The 19,727-nt window shown below is 43.7% G+C and overlaps 1 protein-coding gene across 3 annotated transcripts in view; it reads right to left on the reverse strand.

The window, feature by feature from the left end:
* Positions 1-19,727, reverse strand: part of EWSR1 (EWS RNA binding protein 1) — a 32,498-nt gene that overhangs the window by 4,520 nt on the left and 8,251 nt on the right. The window contains exons 5-12 of one of the 3 annotated variants that reach the window (XM_010359293.2): positions 17,898-18,084; positions 13,985-14,152; positions 9,772-9,983; positions 8,076-8,256; positions 5,276-5,310; positions 4,702-4,734; positions 4,265-4,383; positions 158-287 (exon numbers count right to left, since the gene is read on the reverse strand). In XM_010359293.2, the coding sequence (XP_010357595.1) occupies positions 158-287; positions 4,265-4,383; positions 4,702-4,734; positions 5,276-5,310; positions 8,076-8,256; positions 9,772-9,983; positions 13,985-14,152; positions 17,898-18,084 (1,065 nt within the window). Of the gene's footprint in view, positions 1-157; positions 288-4,264; positions 4,384-4,701; positions 4,735-5,242; positions 6,461-8,075; positions 8,257-9,771; positions 9,984-13,984; positions 14,153-17,897; positions 18,085-19,727 lie in introns of those variants that run through there. The other 2 variants (XM_010359287.2, XM_010359299.2) reach the window with 2 other exon arrangements.

Consider the following 19,727-nt stretch of genomic DNA (forward strand, 5'->3'; position numbering starts at 1 on the left):
GTCAATGGCTGGGTCCTAATACTACTGAAGGGAGATCAGCAATCTACTTCCCCCAGAAAGAGATGGAAGGTCTTCTTGCTCCTATGGTTCACAAGTTCCTCCCACCTGTCATACTCTATAGCCAGGGAGATTAAGAATGCCAGTGAGTACATCTTACCGTCAAACCATTCCACGGCAGCCTTGGCAGTAGGTGGGTCTTCATAGGACACTGTGGCATCGCCTTTGGGCTTTCCTGTTTCCTTATCCAGGTAGATGTGGATCATGGGTTGCCCAGTTCTCTTGTTCATCTAGACATAGACCAGCATAGTTAGGCATGACTAGAATATACTAATTTGGGAGAAAAAAGTCCAGGCAAAATCCAGGAAGAGTACCAATTTTTCACATGTAGTCACTAAATGTCACTGTTTCTCCACTTTAAGTTTTTCAGAATTTTAAGTTATTTTCTCCTCTATCCCTGCTTTGTCACAAAAACCAAAGTAGACCCAAAGTTACAAAGTGTGGAAGTGAACAGGATAGGCCCCACTCCTTCCTTAGCCATCTTCTGATGCTGGTTCGCCTGCCCTGGCATTTTCTATGCCCAGACAGGTACCCACTGAGCACAGCCACCTCGTAGGGGTAGTCAGGCTTTGATACCACCACGTAAGACATGAGTGGCATAAAGAAAATTATCCTCAAACCATGAAGTAGGGCCGGGCACGGTGGCTCAAGCCTGTAATCCCAGCACTTTGGGAGGCCGAGACGGGGGGATCACGAGGTCAGGAGATCGAGACCATCCTGGCTAACATGGTGAAACCCCGTCTCTACTAAAAAATACAAAAAAAAAAAAAAAAAACTAGCCAGGCGAGGTGGCAGGCACCTGTAGGCTCAGCTACTCGGGAGGCTGAGGCAGGAGAATGGCGTGAACCCGGGAGTCGGAGCTTGCAGTGAGCTGAGATCCGGCCACTGCACTCCAGCCTGGGTGACAGAGCAAGACTCCGTCTCAAAAAAAAAAAAAAACAAAACAAAACCATGAAGTATAGTGCACAGGCTGTGAGTGAACTACAGTGATTCTTGGTTAGTCTAACACAGCCACTACTTCCTCCAGTTAGAAGAGATGACTAGTCTTTCAGCTGAGTATCAGATGTGGCTGACTTGAATTCAGGAGCCACCTTGTGTAAGAATCTTCATGTGTACTTTTTTGCATTAAATATGCATACGATCAGTTGAGTCTGTAATTGTTTATATATATCCAGTAACATGTGATAGCAATCTAATTATAGGGCTTAAAAAAGATTACAACAGGATATATATATATATTGATACCTCTGACTTAAAAAAAAGAACATGATACCTAAAGACTGAAACGAAAACATGGCAAAACTGTGGTATAAATAATGTGGAAATGCATTTTTTTCTTTTTTATGAGACAGAATCTCACTCTGTTGTCCAGGCTGGTTTCAAACTCCTGGGCTCAAGCAGTCCTTGGGATCCTCCTGCCTTGACCTCTCAAAGTGCTGGAATTACACCTGTGAGCCACTGTACCCAGCTTGGAAATCTATTTTCACATCTTTACTTCCAAAATTTTGACGGTAAATACTAAGTTTCTTAACCAGGATAAACTCCACATTCCTGGAAAAACTACATATTATATACATATTAAAAAGCAGTCTTTTTAATATGCTCACGCCTGTAATCCCAGCTACTCAAGAGGCTTGAGGCTTGAACCCAGGAGGCGGAGGTTGCCGTGAGCTGAAATTGAGCCACTGCATTCCAGCCTGGGCGACAGAGTGAGGCTCCATTTCAAAAGAAAAAAACAAAAGAAGTCTTGCATAGGTAGACTATGACAGCAGACACTAAGAGCATTTTACTTTTGAGATGTGTGTGTTATCTGTGCACAAACAACTACAAGTAGGGAGAAATTGCCTTATATAAGATTTACTAAAATCAACTGTATTTCTTTTTTTTTTTTTTTTGAGACGGAGTCTTGCTCTGTCTCCAGGCTGGAGTGCAGTGGCATCATGTCAGCTGACTGCAACCTCTGCATCCTGGGATCAAGCGATTCTCCTGCCTCAGACTCCCGATTAGCTGAACAGGCGTGTGTCACCACACCCAACTAATTTCTCTATTTTTAGGAGAGACAGGGTTTCACCATGTTGGCCAGGATGGTCTCGATCTCTTGACCTCGTGATATGCCCACCTCGGCCTCCCAAAGTGCCAGGATTACAGGCATGAGCCACCGCACCCGCCCAAAATCAACTGTATTTCTACACAGCAGTAATAACCAGAAAAGTGTCATTTAACGAAGACCATTAACCACAGCAACTTGAAAATAAACGAAACTAGAAGTAAAACTAGTAAAATTTGCAAGACCTTTACAGAAATTGATAGTCTTTACTGAAGATCTAAATAGGCTGGGCATGGTGGCTCACACCTGTAATCCCAGCACTTTGGGAGGCCGAGGTGGGCAGATCACATGAGGTCAGGAGTTCAAGACCAGCCTGGCCAACATGGTGAAATCCCATCTCTACTTACAAAAATTAGCCAGGGATGGTGGTAGGAGCCTGTAATTCCAGCTACTCGAGAAGTTGAGGCAAGGAGACCCGGGAGGCAAAGGTTACAGTGAGCCGAGACTGCGCCACTGCAATCCAGCCTGAGTGAAGGAGTGAGACTCTGTCTCAAAGTAAAATAAAATAAATAATAAAATAAATAGGGATAGGCCGGGCGTGCTGGCTCACGTCTGTAATCACAAAACTTTGGGAGTTGAGGCAGCAGATCACCTGAGGTCAGGAGTTCAAGACCAGCCTTGAAAAACATGGTGAAACCCCGTCTCTACTAAAAATACAAAACTTAGCCGGGCATGGTGGCAGGTGCCTGTAATCCCAGCTACTCAGGAGGCTGAGGCAGGATAATCGCTTGAACCCAGGAGTCAGAGTCTGCAGGGAGCTGAGATCGCGCTACTGCACTCCAGCCTGGTGACACAGCGAGACTTTGTCTCGATAAATAAATAAGTAAATAAACAAACGGGGAAATAAAATTTTTATGGGAAAAAAAGATCTCAGTATTACAAAAATGTAAATTCTCCTGAAATTACTTCATAAATTTAGTAAACATCCAATTGGGGTTTTAAAGTTTTGAAGTTTATGGGGTTCATAAACTAACTCAAAAATTAATACAGAAGAGCAAGAACTGAAAAACAGTCAAAATACCCGAAGAAAAATCTGCATTACTAGCTATTAAGAATTAGCATAAAGGCCGGGCGCGGTGGCTCAAGCCTGTAATCCCAGCACTTTGGGAGGCAGAGACGGGCGGATCACGAGGTCAGGAGATCGAGACCATCCTGGCTAACACGGTGAAACCCCGTCTCTACTAAAAAATACAAAAAACTAGCCGGGCGAGGTGGCAGGCGCCTGTAGTCCCAGCTACTCGGAAGGCTGAGGCAGGAGAATAGCGTAAACCCAGGAGGCGCAGCTTGCAGTGAGCTGAGATCCGGCCACTGCACTCCAGCCTGGGCGACAGAGCAAGACTCCGTCTCAAAAAAAAAAAAAAAAAAAAAAAAAAAATTAGCATAAAGACACAATAATTTAAGGTTGGGCGCAGTGGCTCATGCTTGTAATCCTAGCAGTTTGGGAAGCTGAGGTAGGTGGATCACTTGAGGAGGCCAGGAGTTCAAGACCAGCGTGGCCAACAGGTGAAAACCCATCTCCACTAAAAATACAAAAATCAGTTGCGCGTGGTGGCACGTGCCTGTAAGTCCAGCTACCTCAAGAGGCTGTGGTGGGAGAATCACTTGAACCTGGGAGGCTGAACAAGACTTAGTCTCTAGGGGTGGAGGAGGGAAGGCCGGGCGTAGTGGCTCACACCTGTAATCCCAGCACTTTGGGAGGCGCCAAGGTGGGTAGAACACCTGAGGTCAGGAGTTTGAGACCCACCTGACCAACATGGTGAAACCCAATCTCTACTAAAAAGACAAAATTAGCTGGGTGTGGTGGTGCAGGCCTGTAATCTCAGCTACCGGGGAGGCTGAGACAGGAGATTCGCTTGAACGGAGGTTGTAGTAAGCCAAGACTGCGCCACTGCACTCCAGCCTGGGCACCAAGAGCAAAACTCCATCTCAAAAAACAAAAAAAGGCTAATTTTTTTTTTTTTTTTAAAGGAACAAACCGTAAGATATCTAGAAAGAAGTCAGGCAAAAGCAACCTTAGAAAACAACTCTCAGCATCAGTTCACTCTCTTTAAAATGCTCTGTGGTTTCAAGTTTTGCCAGATGACCCAGTTATGCTTTTACCTTAACAACCCCACACTGCTTAAAGAAGTCTGCCAGATCATCTAGAGTCACATTGTCATTTAATCCTTGTACATAAATTGCACTGTTGTCAGAGTCTTCATCTGGATCTACAGGTGGGCCTTTCAGAGAAAACAAGACAAGAGAATTATTATCATGCATCTATAGGGGTTTCGTAACTATCTGATCACTACTGCCCAAGGATATTCATCATAAATCTAAGAAAACTACCAAGCATACTAAGAAGAATGCTATCAAACTTTTGGTTTACTTCACTTAAGGCCATTATGAATAGATGCTCACAATAAAGGATTCCCCAAATTGTCCTTGACAGCAAGAATATCACGCTGGTCTAGAAGGCTGCTGAACTCCAGGCATGCATTTACCTCTGTACCATTAATTTATAAAGCACAATATGAAGTACAAGAATTCAAAATTACCTAGATCAAGATCTGGTCCTTCATCCATGGGTCCTGCCAACCAGGAAAGATCATATAAAATATTATTAGTGCACGTCTTGCAAGCTACAAACCTTACAAACACACATAGCTATCTACTACACCACCATTTGATGGGGATTCATTAAATTCAAAATGACCCGCACTGCTAAAATGGAGCAGTGCCTCTTTTAACATTTGTGAAAGGTTTGCTAGGGTTTGCTTTTTTCTTTGCTGGTTTGCTTCTAAACCATTAACCAAATACACTCTCAATGCTTATGTGCCAAATCAGTGTTAAATTTAAGTCAAAATTTTTCCTCTAAATAAACCAAATTTAAAAATTTATTCTCCCCCATATTACAGAAGCAGTTACTCAATACTTGAAGTTACCCTTTGTTTTGTAACCATAGGTTAACCTTATTACCCCTAAGACAATGCCGGCAGTACCCATTAGTCTCTTTTGTACAGATCATTTTTAAACCGCTTATGAAACTAATAAAAAAATTATAGTTTTCTAAAAACTGACTGCATTTTTTTTTTTTTAAAACACTATCTATGGTAATACTCAAAAACTTACCACCAGGCTTATTGAAGCCACCTCGCTCTCCAGCGCTGCTGGGGGGATAAACGAAGAAATGAAGGCCTTTCCCTTTAAAAGCCAGTACCGCTCTGAGCCTTGGGGGGGCTCGTGGGGAAGAAGGGCACTGGCTAAACACATCTCCAAACAATGCATCTCTCTCATCTTGTCACTATGCCTTTCTTCAGGGCAGCTTGCTCAAATTTCCTCAATATACAACCTTGCTTGTCTGATTGTACACACCAGTGTGGTTGGTTCCTTTCATTTCGGGGGCTGGTATTAATAGTGCAATACTTGGCAAATTAGGAAGAAAAAATAGATCCCAAACACCCACCCCGTCAGGTGAAAAACCAGAAGAGCTTGGTATAGAGGGGAGGAGTAAGTGGGGGTTAAATGCTGTGATAAACCTTTCCATGTTCATAAAGGTGCACCCTCAACCTCTCCCAAGGGAGAGCCAAATGAGGCCCAGGGTTTCCTAACAAGTCACAGTATAATAAAGCAGGAGACAACCACATTAAATTCCTACAACACACATCAGAGGACGCATCCAGCCAATCTTCAGCATAAAGCCATACATCTCAGGGCACGAACAGATTTAACAATCGCTGTGAAAGGAGAATTTACAACAAATACCAAGGCTCAGCGGACTGGGGGTGCAACTTTATAGACATATCAGTTAGAATAATGACTATGCCATGTAAAATTACTTAAAGAGGGGAGGGGGAAATATGAATTGGACTTTGGGAGTTAAATTTTGTTTTCTTTAGAATTAAATAAAGGCAGCTCCCCAGTGGGAGGCCCTGAGATTTTTCTAACCAGTATTGCACCTTTAATACCTGAATACACAATTTCAAGCTGTTGCATGCAGCTTTGTTTCCTTTTTAAAAGTACACACCATAAAATGTTCTCTCTCTTTAAACACAAAAGTTTACACTTTAATGTTACACAATTCTAGAGTATTATACCTCCTCTGGTTCATTACCAAACAACAAGTATGCAGTTACCAAAGTTACAGAAGGATTCCATTTATACAATGAATACATTTTGTTAAAAATATTCTATGTATATTTTTCCTCTCCATATGGACACCGTGTCTAGTCCCACTTTTCATTATGCTGCCGGCTGAGTACTGAGTACGGGTACTTTTTAAGTATTGAAGTGTATACAAGGCTCTCACTTTGTAACCTGTAGCATATAAATGCGACAAAGCATGTTAAAAAGTTTCCACGTTTAACAGCCAATGAAAATATCAAAATACTGAGGCAATGAAAAAGGGCATGTTAACAACATTGAGTGCCTTACCTGCAGAAGACACTGAAAACCATCACCACACCACAATAAAAAGGGGGGACGAGGGAAATGCCCCTGTGTATCCCCACAGGATCCGACAGACTGCTTCACAGTCTGTTGTAAAACCTATGGGGAAAGCCATGGTCTCTTCTATGGCTCCGAGAGAGACTTCTCATCCAGAAAGAGGGGCCCCCTCTATTAGCAAAGTCTAGCACAATTAGTAGGATTATAACTTCTGAAGTATTTAAATAAACTTGAAATTGTTTTTGCAATTTAAAAATACTAGGAATTCTAGGTGATTTGAGACGTGATGATAGTACTTTCAAGTGTCTATGTCTATTTTAAAACATCCAAAAAGAAGTGAAACCTTTATAATATTTTCCAAATCAGAAGATTGATTTTACTTCATACCAAATCATTAAATTTTTGCCTGTTGTCAAACGACTTTCTTCCAATAAAGATTTCACTAAAGACTTAAAGTTATGCAGAATATGCAAAATAGTACTTTCAGTAGTGAAGAGTATTTGCTAATATGGAAGTTAAAGATCAACTTTAATTTTGAAGTTCATTCTATTTTAAAAAAATACTATTTAATTTTTCCTAGAATAGTGGCATGCCAAATCAAATGTAAATATCTAACATTCTGCATAACTTTTTTTTTTTTTTTAACTAGTTTATATAGGGACAGAACACACACAGAACTAAGCCTTCTGGATTATGTTAACCACCAATATTATAGCTCACCTTCATCAAAGTACAGACATCAGATAGGGAAAAGGGGATGGGAGAAGGGAGGGGAAGGGCAGGCAGAGGTAGCAGGGTTATGTCATTGATCTAAACAAAGTTTTCTAAACCAGATTGTGCCATCAATCAAAATGGTCAAACCGATTTAGACTTTCAACATCGCCAATAGGAAGTGAGCCTATAATTATATACATTACTCTGCAAAATGCTATTGGATTTTTCTGTGCTCCATCCAAACTCTATGTATCAGGTGCACCTCAGGCTATAGTTTAAGGATTATGGGACAAAAATCTTCAATTATGTTCAACGACTCTGAGTACAAACAGAAGTTGGGGACAAACACTGTGGAAAACAGCTGCATTCCTTTTCTGCAGTATATACACCAGGGATTTCAAGACAACCATTCAAATGCAATTAGTTAAAAACTTAGGGTCATTAGAAGGGTTGTGTGTGTTCCATCCCAAATCTATTACCCACAGAGGCTTCTCACCTCTGGAAACCATGAAGGGAACTGAAAGCTCTGGTTTCAAAACCATTCTTTGTTCTCCCCGACCCAACGAAGTATACTGGCAGGGAAAGAAAATAAACTGCCACTTAATGTATGCCACAAAGATGACATTTCCATGTTTTAGAAGATGGCTTGAGCTCAACAGATTGTCCATGGAAATGCAGAAATTAATTTCTTATGTCTTTCAGTCCCTTCTTTCCATTGAAAATCCTATGGATGAAACAAAATTAGGTAAAAGGAGAAAAGGTTTGCTCTTACCCCATTCCACCGCGTCCTCCTCCCCGCCCACCTCTGCTCATGCCTCCACGATCAAATCCCCCTCTTCCCCTGCCCCGGTTATCAGGGCCACTCATGCTCCGGTTCTCTCCTGGTCCGGAAAATCCTCCAGACTCCTGCCCATAAACACCCATGCTACTGGGGTGGTCCTGTCGGAATGAACCTGAGGAAAGAGTCACATCTGTAAGCCATGGACCAGCATTTACACCACTGCCTGATGTAATTTCTCCTGGAGTAACAAAATCCTCAATTGCAAGGCACTAACCAAGGCACCATCTTCTTTATAACACGATAAAGCACCCCTAATGGGTAGGCTAAATTCAACAAAACTGCTGGTTCATCACAGCTGAAATAACCTTACATAGTTAGCCTAGAATAAACCGCTTCTAAACAAAAAAAAGCCCTCTGCCTAACATATAGTTTATAGGGTTCCCTATCCTAAGATGTCTCCAAAAGCAGCTTTTGAGCTATACTCAAGAAATGAAAACAGAGCCAGGTTTCTCAGGGCTTTAGCACACTGCCAGGGGCTCAACTACATAAACCAACACTACTCCTTTCAGTTGTTGAGAAATCCCCGTGGATGGAACGTAATTTAAAAAGACCAACGATCCTGGTACAAACTAAATTCTGAAGATAATTTTGTGTTTTTGGTTACCTCTCTCCACATAGAACTGCAAATATTCTGTGAGGTGGATTCTTTTTCCCCCTTTTCCTTCCCTATTTTTTTTTTTTTTTTAAAGAATCTTTATTTATTTTTAAAAAGACAGGGTTTTTTAAAGAATCTTTATTTATTTTTAAAAAGACAGGGTCTCACTACGTTGCCCAGGGTGGTCTCAAACTCCTGGTCTCAAGTGATTTTCCTGCCTTGGCCTCCCTCAAAGTGCTGGGATTACAGGTGTGAGCCACCATGCCTGGCCTTTTTTCCCCTTAATGGATATAAACAAAACAGCAACCGAAAAAAAACCATAGCTTTTATTTGACTATCAAAATCATAGTGGCCTGCAATAGCTGCCTCCCCACTTTACATTAATGACTGATAGGGAGGCCAAAAACGATCTTGGATTTACTCACTGCATACAACCTCCCCAAAGACAGCAGGACTAGCAGTCTAAAACATTTTTTTCTGATCAATTACAGTATCTCTTTTCTTCTTTGGCAAGGCATACTAAAAACAATTAAATTGGAAAAAAGCACTGAAATCTTCACTGGGACATCCAAGATGTTAGCTGGAATGTCATGCCCTCAAGATGTGTCCTGGATTCCAAAAGCAAACAATGATAAAGAGTATTCCCCTTGTTCAAAAACTCCAAACACAGCTGGCGTGGCAGTGGCTCACGACTGTAATACCAACACTCTGGGTGACTGATGGGGGAGGATCACCTGAGGTCAGGAGTTTGAGACCAGCCTGACCAAAATAGTGAAACCCCGTCTCTATGAAAAATACAAAAATTAGCTGGGCCTGGTCGTGGGCGCCTATCTCAACTACTCGGAAGGTGGGGGCAGGAGAACTGCTTGAACCAGGAGGCAGAGGTTTCGGTGAGCTGAAATCCCACCACTGCACTCCAGCCTTAGCCCCCAAAGTGAAACTCCATCTCAAAAGAAAAACACAAAAACTCAACCCCACAAAAAAACTCCAAACACAATCATTCTTATTTGGTTTTCTCTCTTAGCAACTCACTCTGCTGCCCGTAGCTGCTGCTCTGTTGGCTATATTGACTTGGAGCTTGGCTGTAGGATCCAGTTTGGGGTGGGTAACTAGTGGGAGGCTGCTGCCCATAGCTGCTTTGTTGACCATAGCTACTCTGCTGTCCATAGCTGCTCGGCTGCCCATAGGTGTTCTGCTGAGAGTAACTGCTCTGATCATAACTAGTCGGCTGTGTAGAGGAATAGCTGAAAGAGAGGAGAAAAAAAAAACAAAAAAACAAAACCCAGCTTTTTAGAAAAAAGAGGCTTGTTATTTCAAATCCCCTGAATAAAAGAGACATTCACAGCATGTGACACAGACATCCATAAAACAGAAGTTACTTTCTACACATCAACAATTTGAATTTCAAGTCAGCAAATATTTTTGTGTTCAAAATAAAACATTAAATGGGAGGGGGGAATTTTTTTTTTTTTTTTTGGAGACAGAGTCTTGTTCTGTCTCCCAGGCTGGAGTGCAGTGGCGCAATCTCCACTCACTGCAAGCTCCACCTCCCGGGTTCACGCCATTCTCCTGCCTCAGCCTCCAGAGTAGCTGGGACTACAGGTGCCCGACACCATGCCCGGCTAATTTTTTTGTATTTTTAGTAAAGACGGGGTTTCACCGTGTTAGCCAGGATGCTCTTGATCTCCTGACCTCATGATCCGCCCACCTCAGCCTCCCACAGTGATGGGATTATAGGCGTCAGCCACCGTGCCCAGCTGGGAGAAGGAAATATTATAACCACCATCTGTATAACCCTTAAAGAGTTTCCACTTAATCTCCATTCCCATTTAAAACAATGGTCATTTTCGGGTGGGAGCGGAGGCTCAAGCAAAGGCTCCACTTTGGGAGGCTGAGGCAGGCTGACTACGAGGTCAGGAGATCAAGACCACCCTGGCTAACACGGTGAAACCCTGTCTCTAGTAAAAAACACAAAAAATTAGCCAGGCCTGCTGGCGGGTGCCTGTAGTCCCAGCTACTTGGGAGGCTGACGGAGGAGAACCACTTGAACCTGGGAGGTGAAGTCTGGTATTGGCTCATGCCTGTAATCCCAGCACTTTGGGGGGCTGAGGCAGGTGGAACACCTGAGGTCAGGAGTTCGAGACCAGCCTGACCAACATGGTGAAAATCCATCTACTAAAAATACAAAAATTAGCTGGGTATGGTGGCATGCGCCTGTAGTCCCAGCTAGGTTGCAGAGGCAGCGGTTGCAGTGAGCCAAGATAGCGCCACTGCACTCCAACCTGGGAAACAGAGCGAAACTCCGTCTCAAAAAAAAAAAAAAAAAAAAAAAAAAAAGGCCGAGAGCAGTGGCTCACACCTGTAATTCCAGCACTTTGGGAGGCAGAGGCGGGTGGATCACCTGAGGTCAGGAGTTCGAGACCAGCCTGACCAACATGGAAAAACACCATCTCTACAAAAAATACAAAATTAGCCAGGTATAGTGGCACATGCCTGTAATCCCAGCTACTTGGGAGGCCGACGCAGGAGAATCACTTGAACCCGGGAGGCAAAGGCTGCGGTGAGCCAAGACTGCACCACTGCACTCCAGCCTGGGCAACAAGAGTGAAACTCCATCTCAAAAAAAAAAAAAAAAAAAAGAAAAAGAAAAACCACAAAAACAAAAAAAAATCATCTGGTATGAAGCTTCACAAATCATGATGAGAAACAGTAAGGACACACATTTTAAAGTCCGCTTAAACTACGCCAAGAAGTTCGAGGCTACAGGGGACTATGACTGTGTCACTGTATCCCATGCCTGGACAACAGAGTGAGATCTGGTCTCCAAAAAGAAACAAACTAACAAAGCTTCTAACACACCACATCCCTCACCATTGCTGTATGAATTCAGTAGTGTCTCACTGTGTACCTATCCAACTTGCCAGATTAACTGCTCTCAATGCAATAGGTACAAACCAGCTCTGTGGAAGAAGAGTTGTAAGCCCTGCCCACTTTTGCTCCAAGCTGGCTGTAATGAGAGACACCCAATCAATTCTACTTGTTCCTAAACCTGTTCACATCTGCTGCAAAAAAATGAAATAAGTGCAAAAAAGGGAACTGCTACTTCTAGCAAAACTTTTAGGGCACAATTCAAACAATTTGAAAACCCACATCTAATTAAACATGGGTTAAGAAAACTTGCAGGTTGGGCATGGTGGCTCATACCTGTAATCCCATAATCCCAATACTTTGGGAGGCCAAGGTAGGCAGATCACTTGAGGCCAGGAGTTCAAGACCAGCCTGGCCAACATTGTGAAACCCTGTATCTACTAAAAATACAAAAATTGGGCCAGGTGCAGTGGCTCATGCCTATATTCCTAGCACTGTGGGAGGCCGAGGCGGGCGGATCACCTGAGGTTGGGGGTTCAAGACCAGCCTGACCAACATGGAGAAACCCCGTCTCTACTAAAAATACAAAATTAGCTGGGCGTGGTGGCACCTGCCTCTAATCCCAGCTACTTGGGAGGCTGAGGCAGGAGAATCACTTGAACACAGGAGGCAGAGGTTGTGGTGAGCCAAGATCACGCCGTTGCACTCCAGCCTGGGCAACAAGAGCGAAACTCCGTCTCAAAAGAAACAAACTGGCTGGGTGCAGTGGTTCACGTCTGTCATCCCAGCACTTTGGGAGGCCAGGGCAGGTGGATCACCTGAGGTCAGGAGTTCCAGACCAGCCTGGCCCACATGGTGAAACCCCATCTCTACTAAAAATATAAAAATTAAAAAATAAACAAATAAAAACTAGCCAGGTGTAGTAGTGAGCACTTGTAATCCCAGCTACTCGGGAGGCTGAAGCAGGAGAATCACTTGAACCTGGGAGGTGGAGAGTGCAGTACGCTGAGATCGTACCATTGCACTCCAGCCCGGGCAACAAGAGTGAAACCCCATCTCAAAACAACAATAAAACAAAAACAAAAATGAGTCAGGCATGGTGGCGTGCACTTGTAGTCCCAGCTACTCAGGAGGCTGAGGCATGAGAATCCCTGGGAGACAGAGGTTGCAGTGAGTGGAGATCGTGCCACTGCACTGCAGCCTGTGCAACAGAGTGAGACTGTCTCAAAAAAGAAAACTTGGCCAGACAATAATAATAAAAAAAATAAAAATAGGCCGGGCGCGGTGGCTCAAGCCTGTAATCCCAGCACTTTGGGAGGCCGAGACGGGCGGATCACAAGGTCAGGAGATCAAGACCATCCTGGCGAACACAGTGAAACCCCGTCTCTACTAAAAATACAAAAAACTAGCCGGGCGAGGTGGCAGGCGCCTGTAGTCCCAGCTACTTCGGAGGCTGAGGCAGGAGAATGGCGTGAACCCGGAGGCGGAGCTTGCAGTGAGCTGAGATCCGGCCACTGCACTCCAGCCTGGGCGACAGAGCAAGACTCCGTCTCAAAAAAAAAAAAAAAATAAAATAAAAAAATAAAAATAAAAATAAAAATAAAATAAAAAGAGTTGCCCAGGCCGGGCGCGGTGGCTCAAGCCTGTAATCCCAGCACTTTGGGAGGCCGAGACAGGCAGATCACGAGGTCAGGAGATCAAGACCATCCTGGCTAACACGGTGAAACCCCGTCTGTACTAAAAATACAAAAACTAGCCGGGCGAGGTGGTGGGCGCCTGTAGTCCCAGCTACTTGGGAGGCTGAGGCAGGAGAATGGCGTAAACCCGGGAGGCGGAGCTTGCAGTGAGCTGAGATCCGGCCATCGCACTCCAGTCCGGGCGACAGAGCGAGACTCCGCCTCAAAAAAAAAAAAAGAAAAAAAAAAAAGAGTTGCCCAAACATTAAAAGGTTAGTGCATGAATGAACCTTTACGCATTAGGTAAAATGTAAAATGATTAAGGTGATTTATAATGCCCTGCACTTTACTTATCCTAACTGCATTGGGGAAGGTGGCTTTTATGGTTCTGTTTGCATGCTTTCATATACTTCTGCTTCTTATCTGAGTTAACTAAAACAGCAAAAGGAAGAACCTTAAAAGAAGAACTTAGAGTGGTAAAAATGTTTTTGTCTGTATTTAGAAAGAATAGTTATTAGCTGTCAGGCAACACTACGGGACCCTAGAACTGAGGCTTTAATGTAACTAAGTATGATCAGATGACTTACTACTCCGACAGTCAGATAACATACCTTACCTGAAGAGGTCAAAGCAAGCTGGTCAATAACCTGAAAAAAACTGTTTTGTCACTGTTTTTGTTTTGCCACAAAAAGTAGACTGACCTGGTAGGAGGGTAAGATGGAGGTGCGGTGACTGGCTGCATGGGGTAGCTCCCAGGTACCTGGGGATAACTGTAGTTACTCTGTCCATATCCCAGGCTGGGCTGGTTGTAACCCCCTGTGCTAGACTGAGGTTGACTAGTCTCAGTGGGCTTGTTTCCATCCTGTGGTCTAAGAGGAGAAATTAAAAATAAATAAAATTAAAAAGCGACCTTTCTTGTGTGGTCTGCCAACCACAAAACTCCTGGGTAAGAATGCTACAAATCTATAATAAGCAATGTTATGATTAAGCCTGGAAATAAATACAATCCTAAAGTAAACTACATCAAACTGAGTGCTGGTCCAACTACATTTGCTTGAAGACAATGCTAAGGAAGGGGAAGAATCAACTGTATCCACAGAAGAGACATTAATATGCGCCATTCATCACAGTAAAAGCTATAAAAGAGCGTCGCGATATTCTGTGCTACCAGTTTAGGTGATCCGGGAGAAGTGATCTGCTAGGGAATAAATGCTTTTTCTCAAAGGGACTGCTGAAGACTAGAAACTAACAAAAATGTAAGTTTTAGGTTGGAGTAACATTTACGTAAGTCCACGGCATCATAAATTTAGAGAATTTGCAGGTTTATGATTCTCATTTATTAAAAACAGACCAGGCCAAACATGGTGGCTCACACCTGTAATCCCAGCACTTTGGGAGGCCAAGGTAGGAGGATGGCTTGAGCCCAGGAGTTTGAGACTGGCCTGGTAATATAGGGAGACCACACCTCTACAGAAATAGAAAAATATTATCCAAGTATGGTGGTATATGCCTGTGGCCTCAGCTACTTGGAAGGCTGAGGTGGGAGGACCGCTGGGGCACGGGAGGTGAAGGTTGTAGTGAGCTGTTAATCGTGTACTCCATCCCCGGTGACAGAGAGACTCCATCTCAAAAAACAAACTGCCGGGTGCGGTGGCTCATGCCTGTAATCCCAGCACTTTGGGAGGTCAAGGCAGGTGGATTGCCTGATGCCAGGAGTTCGAGACCAGCCTGGCCAACACGGAGAAACCCTGTCTCTACTAGAAACACAAAATTGGCCTGTCGCCGTGGCTCACACCTGTAATCCCAGAACTCTGGGAGGCCGAGGCGGGCAGATCACGAGGTCGAGAGATCGAGACCATCCTGGCCAACACGGTGAAACCCCATCTCTACTAAAAATACAAAAAATTAGCCGGTTGTGGTGGTGGGCGCCTGTAGTCCCAGCTACTCTGGAGCCTAAGGTAGAAGAATGGTGTGAACCCAGAAGGCGGAGCTTGCAGTGAGCCAAGATCATGCCAGAGCGTGACTCGGTTAAAAAAAAAAAAAAAAAAAAATTACAAAAAATAGCTGGGTGCGGTGGTGGGCGCCTGTAATCCCAGCTACTCAGGACGCTGAGGCAGGAGAATCACTTGAACCCCGGAGGCGGAGGCTGCAGTCAGCCGAGATTGTGCCATTGCACTCTAGCCTGGACAACAACAGCGAAACTCTGTCTAAACAACAACAACAACAACAACAACAACAAAAAACAAAAAACCAACCAAACCAACCAACCAACCAACCAGAAAAAATCATTTACTAAACGGGGCTGCATAAATTAATCTAACTTGGCTCCAAGTCTCCGTAATGGAAACACCAGAGTAAGGCAAAGAGACCCCTCCCAACTCCCTGCTCGGATGAACCTGGAAGTAAGTATCCCTGTTAAACGATGAAAATTAATCTCAATTCCAAGGAAAACTCCAGGGGTTTCTATTACCCCCTGGCCCTAACAGTTTACATCACAGCTGCAGCAGACTGAGTTAGAGCTATTAGTACTTTAAGCAAAGCCCAAAGAATCAACAGGCAGGCCAGGCCAGGTGCGGTGGCTCACACCTGTAATCCCGGCACTTTGAGAGGCCAAGGCAGGCGGATTACTTGAGGTCAGGAGTTCGAGACCAGCCTGGCCAACATAGTGAAACCCTGCCTCTACTAAAAATACAAAAATTAGCTGGGCACGGTGGTGCATGACTATAGTCCCAGCTACTTGGGAAGTTGAGGCAGGAGAATGGCTTGAACCTGGGAGGTGGGTGCACTCGCCACTGCACTCCAGCCTAGACAACAGAGCAAGACCCCATCTCAAAAAAACCAACCAACCAACCAACCAACAAAACCCAGGAAAACCAGAGGGAGTGTGAAGTACTAACTTTTCCCGAGCTGAAATAGGTCCCTTATCAAACCCCAATTCATACATAAAACTCCCCAGATATGGCTTGGATATACTGTTGCATCAGAGCATCAAATGGGACTTCATACGTCTGATGACACTCTGAAATGAGAACCTTCCAAGAATAAGCCACTAAGTTTAACTTAGCTACCGCAAAGGCTGCCTACCAAGTATAAATTACCAAGTGGCTTTGATTACTCACTGTGCACTTTAAAAGTAATTTCACGAGTGTTTGTCAGAGCTAATTTCTTACCTCTAGAGCAGATAAGTCTAGGTTAGAAGTTGATTTCTTGTTTATTCCCCAAAATGTCTTCTTTCAAACCAGAATTCAATGTACCTTCAAGACTGTATCCAGAAGCCACCTAAGTGACTGTCTAAAGCAAAGACCTAAAATCTTTTGTTAAGTAATATTAACACTGTTTACCTGCTAACCAGTCATGGGGTATGAGCTCTGTTCATCCTATAGCAGGATACCCAGTTAAGAATTTTTATTTGCCTATAATATTTAGATTATTAAGCCTCTACATAATGTAGAGAAAATCACGTCAACTGCTTAAGCCAAGGCAGTGATGCTTGATTTCTTGAACATGGGTATGTTCTTTCCAGACAATTAGGTCATACGACCATTTCTTGGCTCACGTGATGCACCCCTTCCCCTCCTGCCTGTGTGAACTACCATGTTTTTCCCAAAGAGAAAGCGGTTATCCATTTACAAGGTCAATGAAACCAAAGATAAAAGCATCAAAAAGTACAATTCTATCAGTCATGCTGCTTTGAGTGAAAACACACACACTCTTTAAAACAATAGCCTTCTCCTACCCAAAAAGGTCATTGTGAAACCACAGAACCTATTCAGTGTCATTCCTCATGTTGGCCCTTGGATGGCACCATTTCACCTTTTATTTATTTATTTTTTTTGAGATAGAGTCTTGCTCTGTCGCCCAGGCTGGAGTACAATGGCGCCATCTTGGCTCACTGCAACCTCTATCTCCCAGGTTACAGTGCTTCTCCTGCTCAGCCTCCCCAGTAGCTGAGATTACAGGCATGCCCTCTACACCAGTTAATTTTTCTGGTTTTTTTGAGACAGAGTCTTGCTATGTTGCCCAGGCTGGAGTGCAGTGGAGCAATCTCGGCTTACCATAAGCTCCGCCTCCCGGGTTCATGACATTCTCCTGCCTCAGCCTCCCAACTAGCTGGGACTACAGGCGCCCACCACCACGCCTGGCTAATATTTTGTATTTTTTAGTACAGACAGGGTTTCACCGTGTTAGCCAGGATGGTCTCGATCTCCTGACCTCGTGAACCCCCTGCCTCAGCCTCTCAAAGTTCTGGGATTACAGGCGTGAGCCACCGTGCCCAGCCAATTTTTTTGTATTTTTAGTAGAGACCGGGTTTCATCATGTTGGCCAGGATGGTTTCAAACTCCTGACCTCATATGATCCACCCGCCTTGGCCTCCCAAAGAGATGGGATTATAGGCGTGAGCCACTGTTCCCAGCCAATTTCACTGTTAAATGCCAAGTATTTCTGTGGTATGTTCTAGTACATCAGTTACTATAATGTAACAACAGTGAACATCTGAGAGTATGTGAAAGCAACCATTAATAAGGAACTAATCCACAGATTCCTTTAAGGGTATGTAGTTGGTTTCTTTCTCTCCAACATGAGACTGACGCATTAAGGGGACCGTGGCCTTACCTTGTAGGTGCAGTGGCTGCTGGCTGCTGCCCATAGGCTGGATAAGCAGGCTGAGTGCCATATGCAGACTGAGCTGCATAGGAGGCCTGGGTGGTGGTGACTGTAGCAGTGGTGGTATCATAAGCACCAGTGCCATACCCCTGGACAGGCTGGCTGTATGCCTGGGGGGCAGTTGGAGTAGTATAACCTAGAACAAAGGAGAACTGCATCAGATTACAGGCCCCCTTAAAGATCTGCCTACACACTCATTATCACAACAATTTGTAAACCACTTACTTTTAAACCATCATGATATTGAATCCCTTTAAATATTCCCCCTTTAGCAAGAGTAGCAACAAACTACTATTTAAAGCCTAAGTTCTCTGAATATACCTAGCTTTTGGTAAAGTAACTGTCTCATTTGCTCTAAAACCACACCTAATAGAAATGGCATGTCATGCTACAGAAAGCAGGGTTCCTTCTGACCCCTCTTGAACACTGTGAATAGGAGACAAGTCTGTTTTTGCCAAGTCTGTACTAATTGTGCTAGCAGGTCTTCTTAACAAGTTTCTGAACAAACTTACATGCCCCAAAATGCCCTCAAGCAGGAATAAAATATCCCAGAAAAAAGGTAAAAGGCAAATGACATAGCATTTTAAAATAATTACAAAATAATGATCCAGGTACTAGTTCTAACACCAAAACCTGTAATTTGGGTAGTAATTAATCACTTTCTTTTAGTTCCAAGCACTACATCACGTGAAGCACAAGCTCAATTACTTGAGCACATGAATAATAAAGATAAACTATAAATTATAGTTGCTTAACACAGGTTAAACTTTTTTGGTTAATTATTTAAAATTAAACTTCGATACTGCTCCAAACATTTAAAAGGTAATATTTTCATATCATACAGCACATTTCTGCCTGGTTATCAAGTTACTCAGCTCCATTCCTCTCTTACTTACCTACCACAAGCAAAAGGCCTTTTCCTGCTCAGCAATATTGGAGGTAAACCCTAGAGTCCCTCCTCCCCTTCAGCACTTCACTAACCAGGTGTCAGAAAAGACCTGCTCTCACAGGTATGCTGCAAAGCAAGATGCATTCTCTCCCTAGCTCCTGCCTCTACCAGACCAGGCAGGATCCATGCCTTTCCCTTTGGGACCTGGGCATGGAGCATGACCAAAACCACAAAAGTCTGCAGCTCCTAACTAGAGTCCCTTTTATCGTAAGAAGTGTTACAACCATTCCTGGTGCTGGGCTCTTCTTCCTCATGGTCAATGGGTACAATTAAGCCATGCAATCAGAAGTTTGGTTTACACTTTGGGACTCTGAGATGGGAGGACTGCTTGAGTTCAGGAGTTAAGATACCATCCTGGGCAATACAATGAGACCTCGCCTCTACAAAAAATAAACAAACTTAGCTGGGCATGGTGGCATGAGCCTTTAGTCACAGCTACTTGGGAGGCTGAGGTGGGTGGACTGCTTGAGGCTGGGAGGTCAAGGCTGCAGTAAGACAAGATCCAGCCTAGGCAACAGAAAGAGACCCTATCTTAAAAAAAACAAAACTTTGGTCTAGGTGCTGGCATTTATATCCATCAGAGAAAAAAAAAGTCTAAATCTCACTGAAGAAAAAGTTTCCGTATTTAAAATAAATCCTGAATCAAGACTGCCCATTTTAGTTAAGATTTAGGCCTTGAAGTGTCCTCACATACTAGCCAAAAACAAGTATCAGCTTCCTTTTGTAAAATCACCTTTTGTAGCACAGAGTATAATAATACTCTTCTCTTCTCTATCTCAAATATTAAAAGGAAATTCTGAAATCATACACAGAGATAGTAATTTCCTTGT

The sequence above is a fragment of the Rhinopithecus roxellana genome, chromosome 13 (genome assembly GCF_007565055.1).
Source record: "Rhinopithecus roxellana isolate Shanxi Qingling chromosome 13, ASM756505v1, whole genome shotgun sequence".
NCBI lineage: Eukaryota > Metazoa > Chordata > Mammalia > Primates > Cercopithecidae > Rhinopithecus > Rhinopithecus roxellana.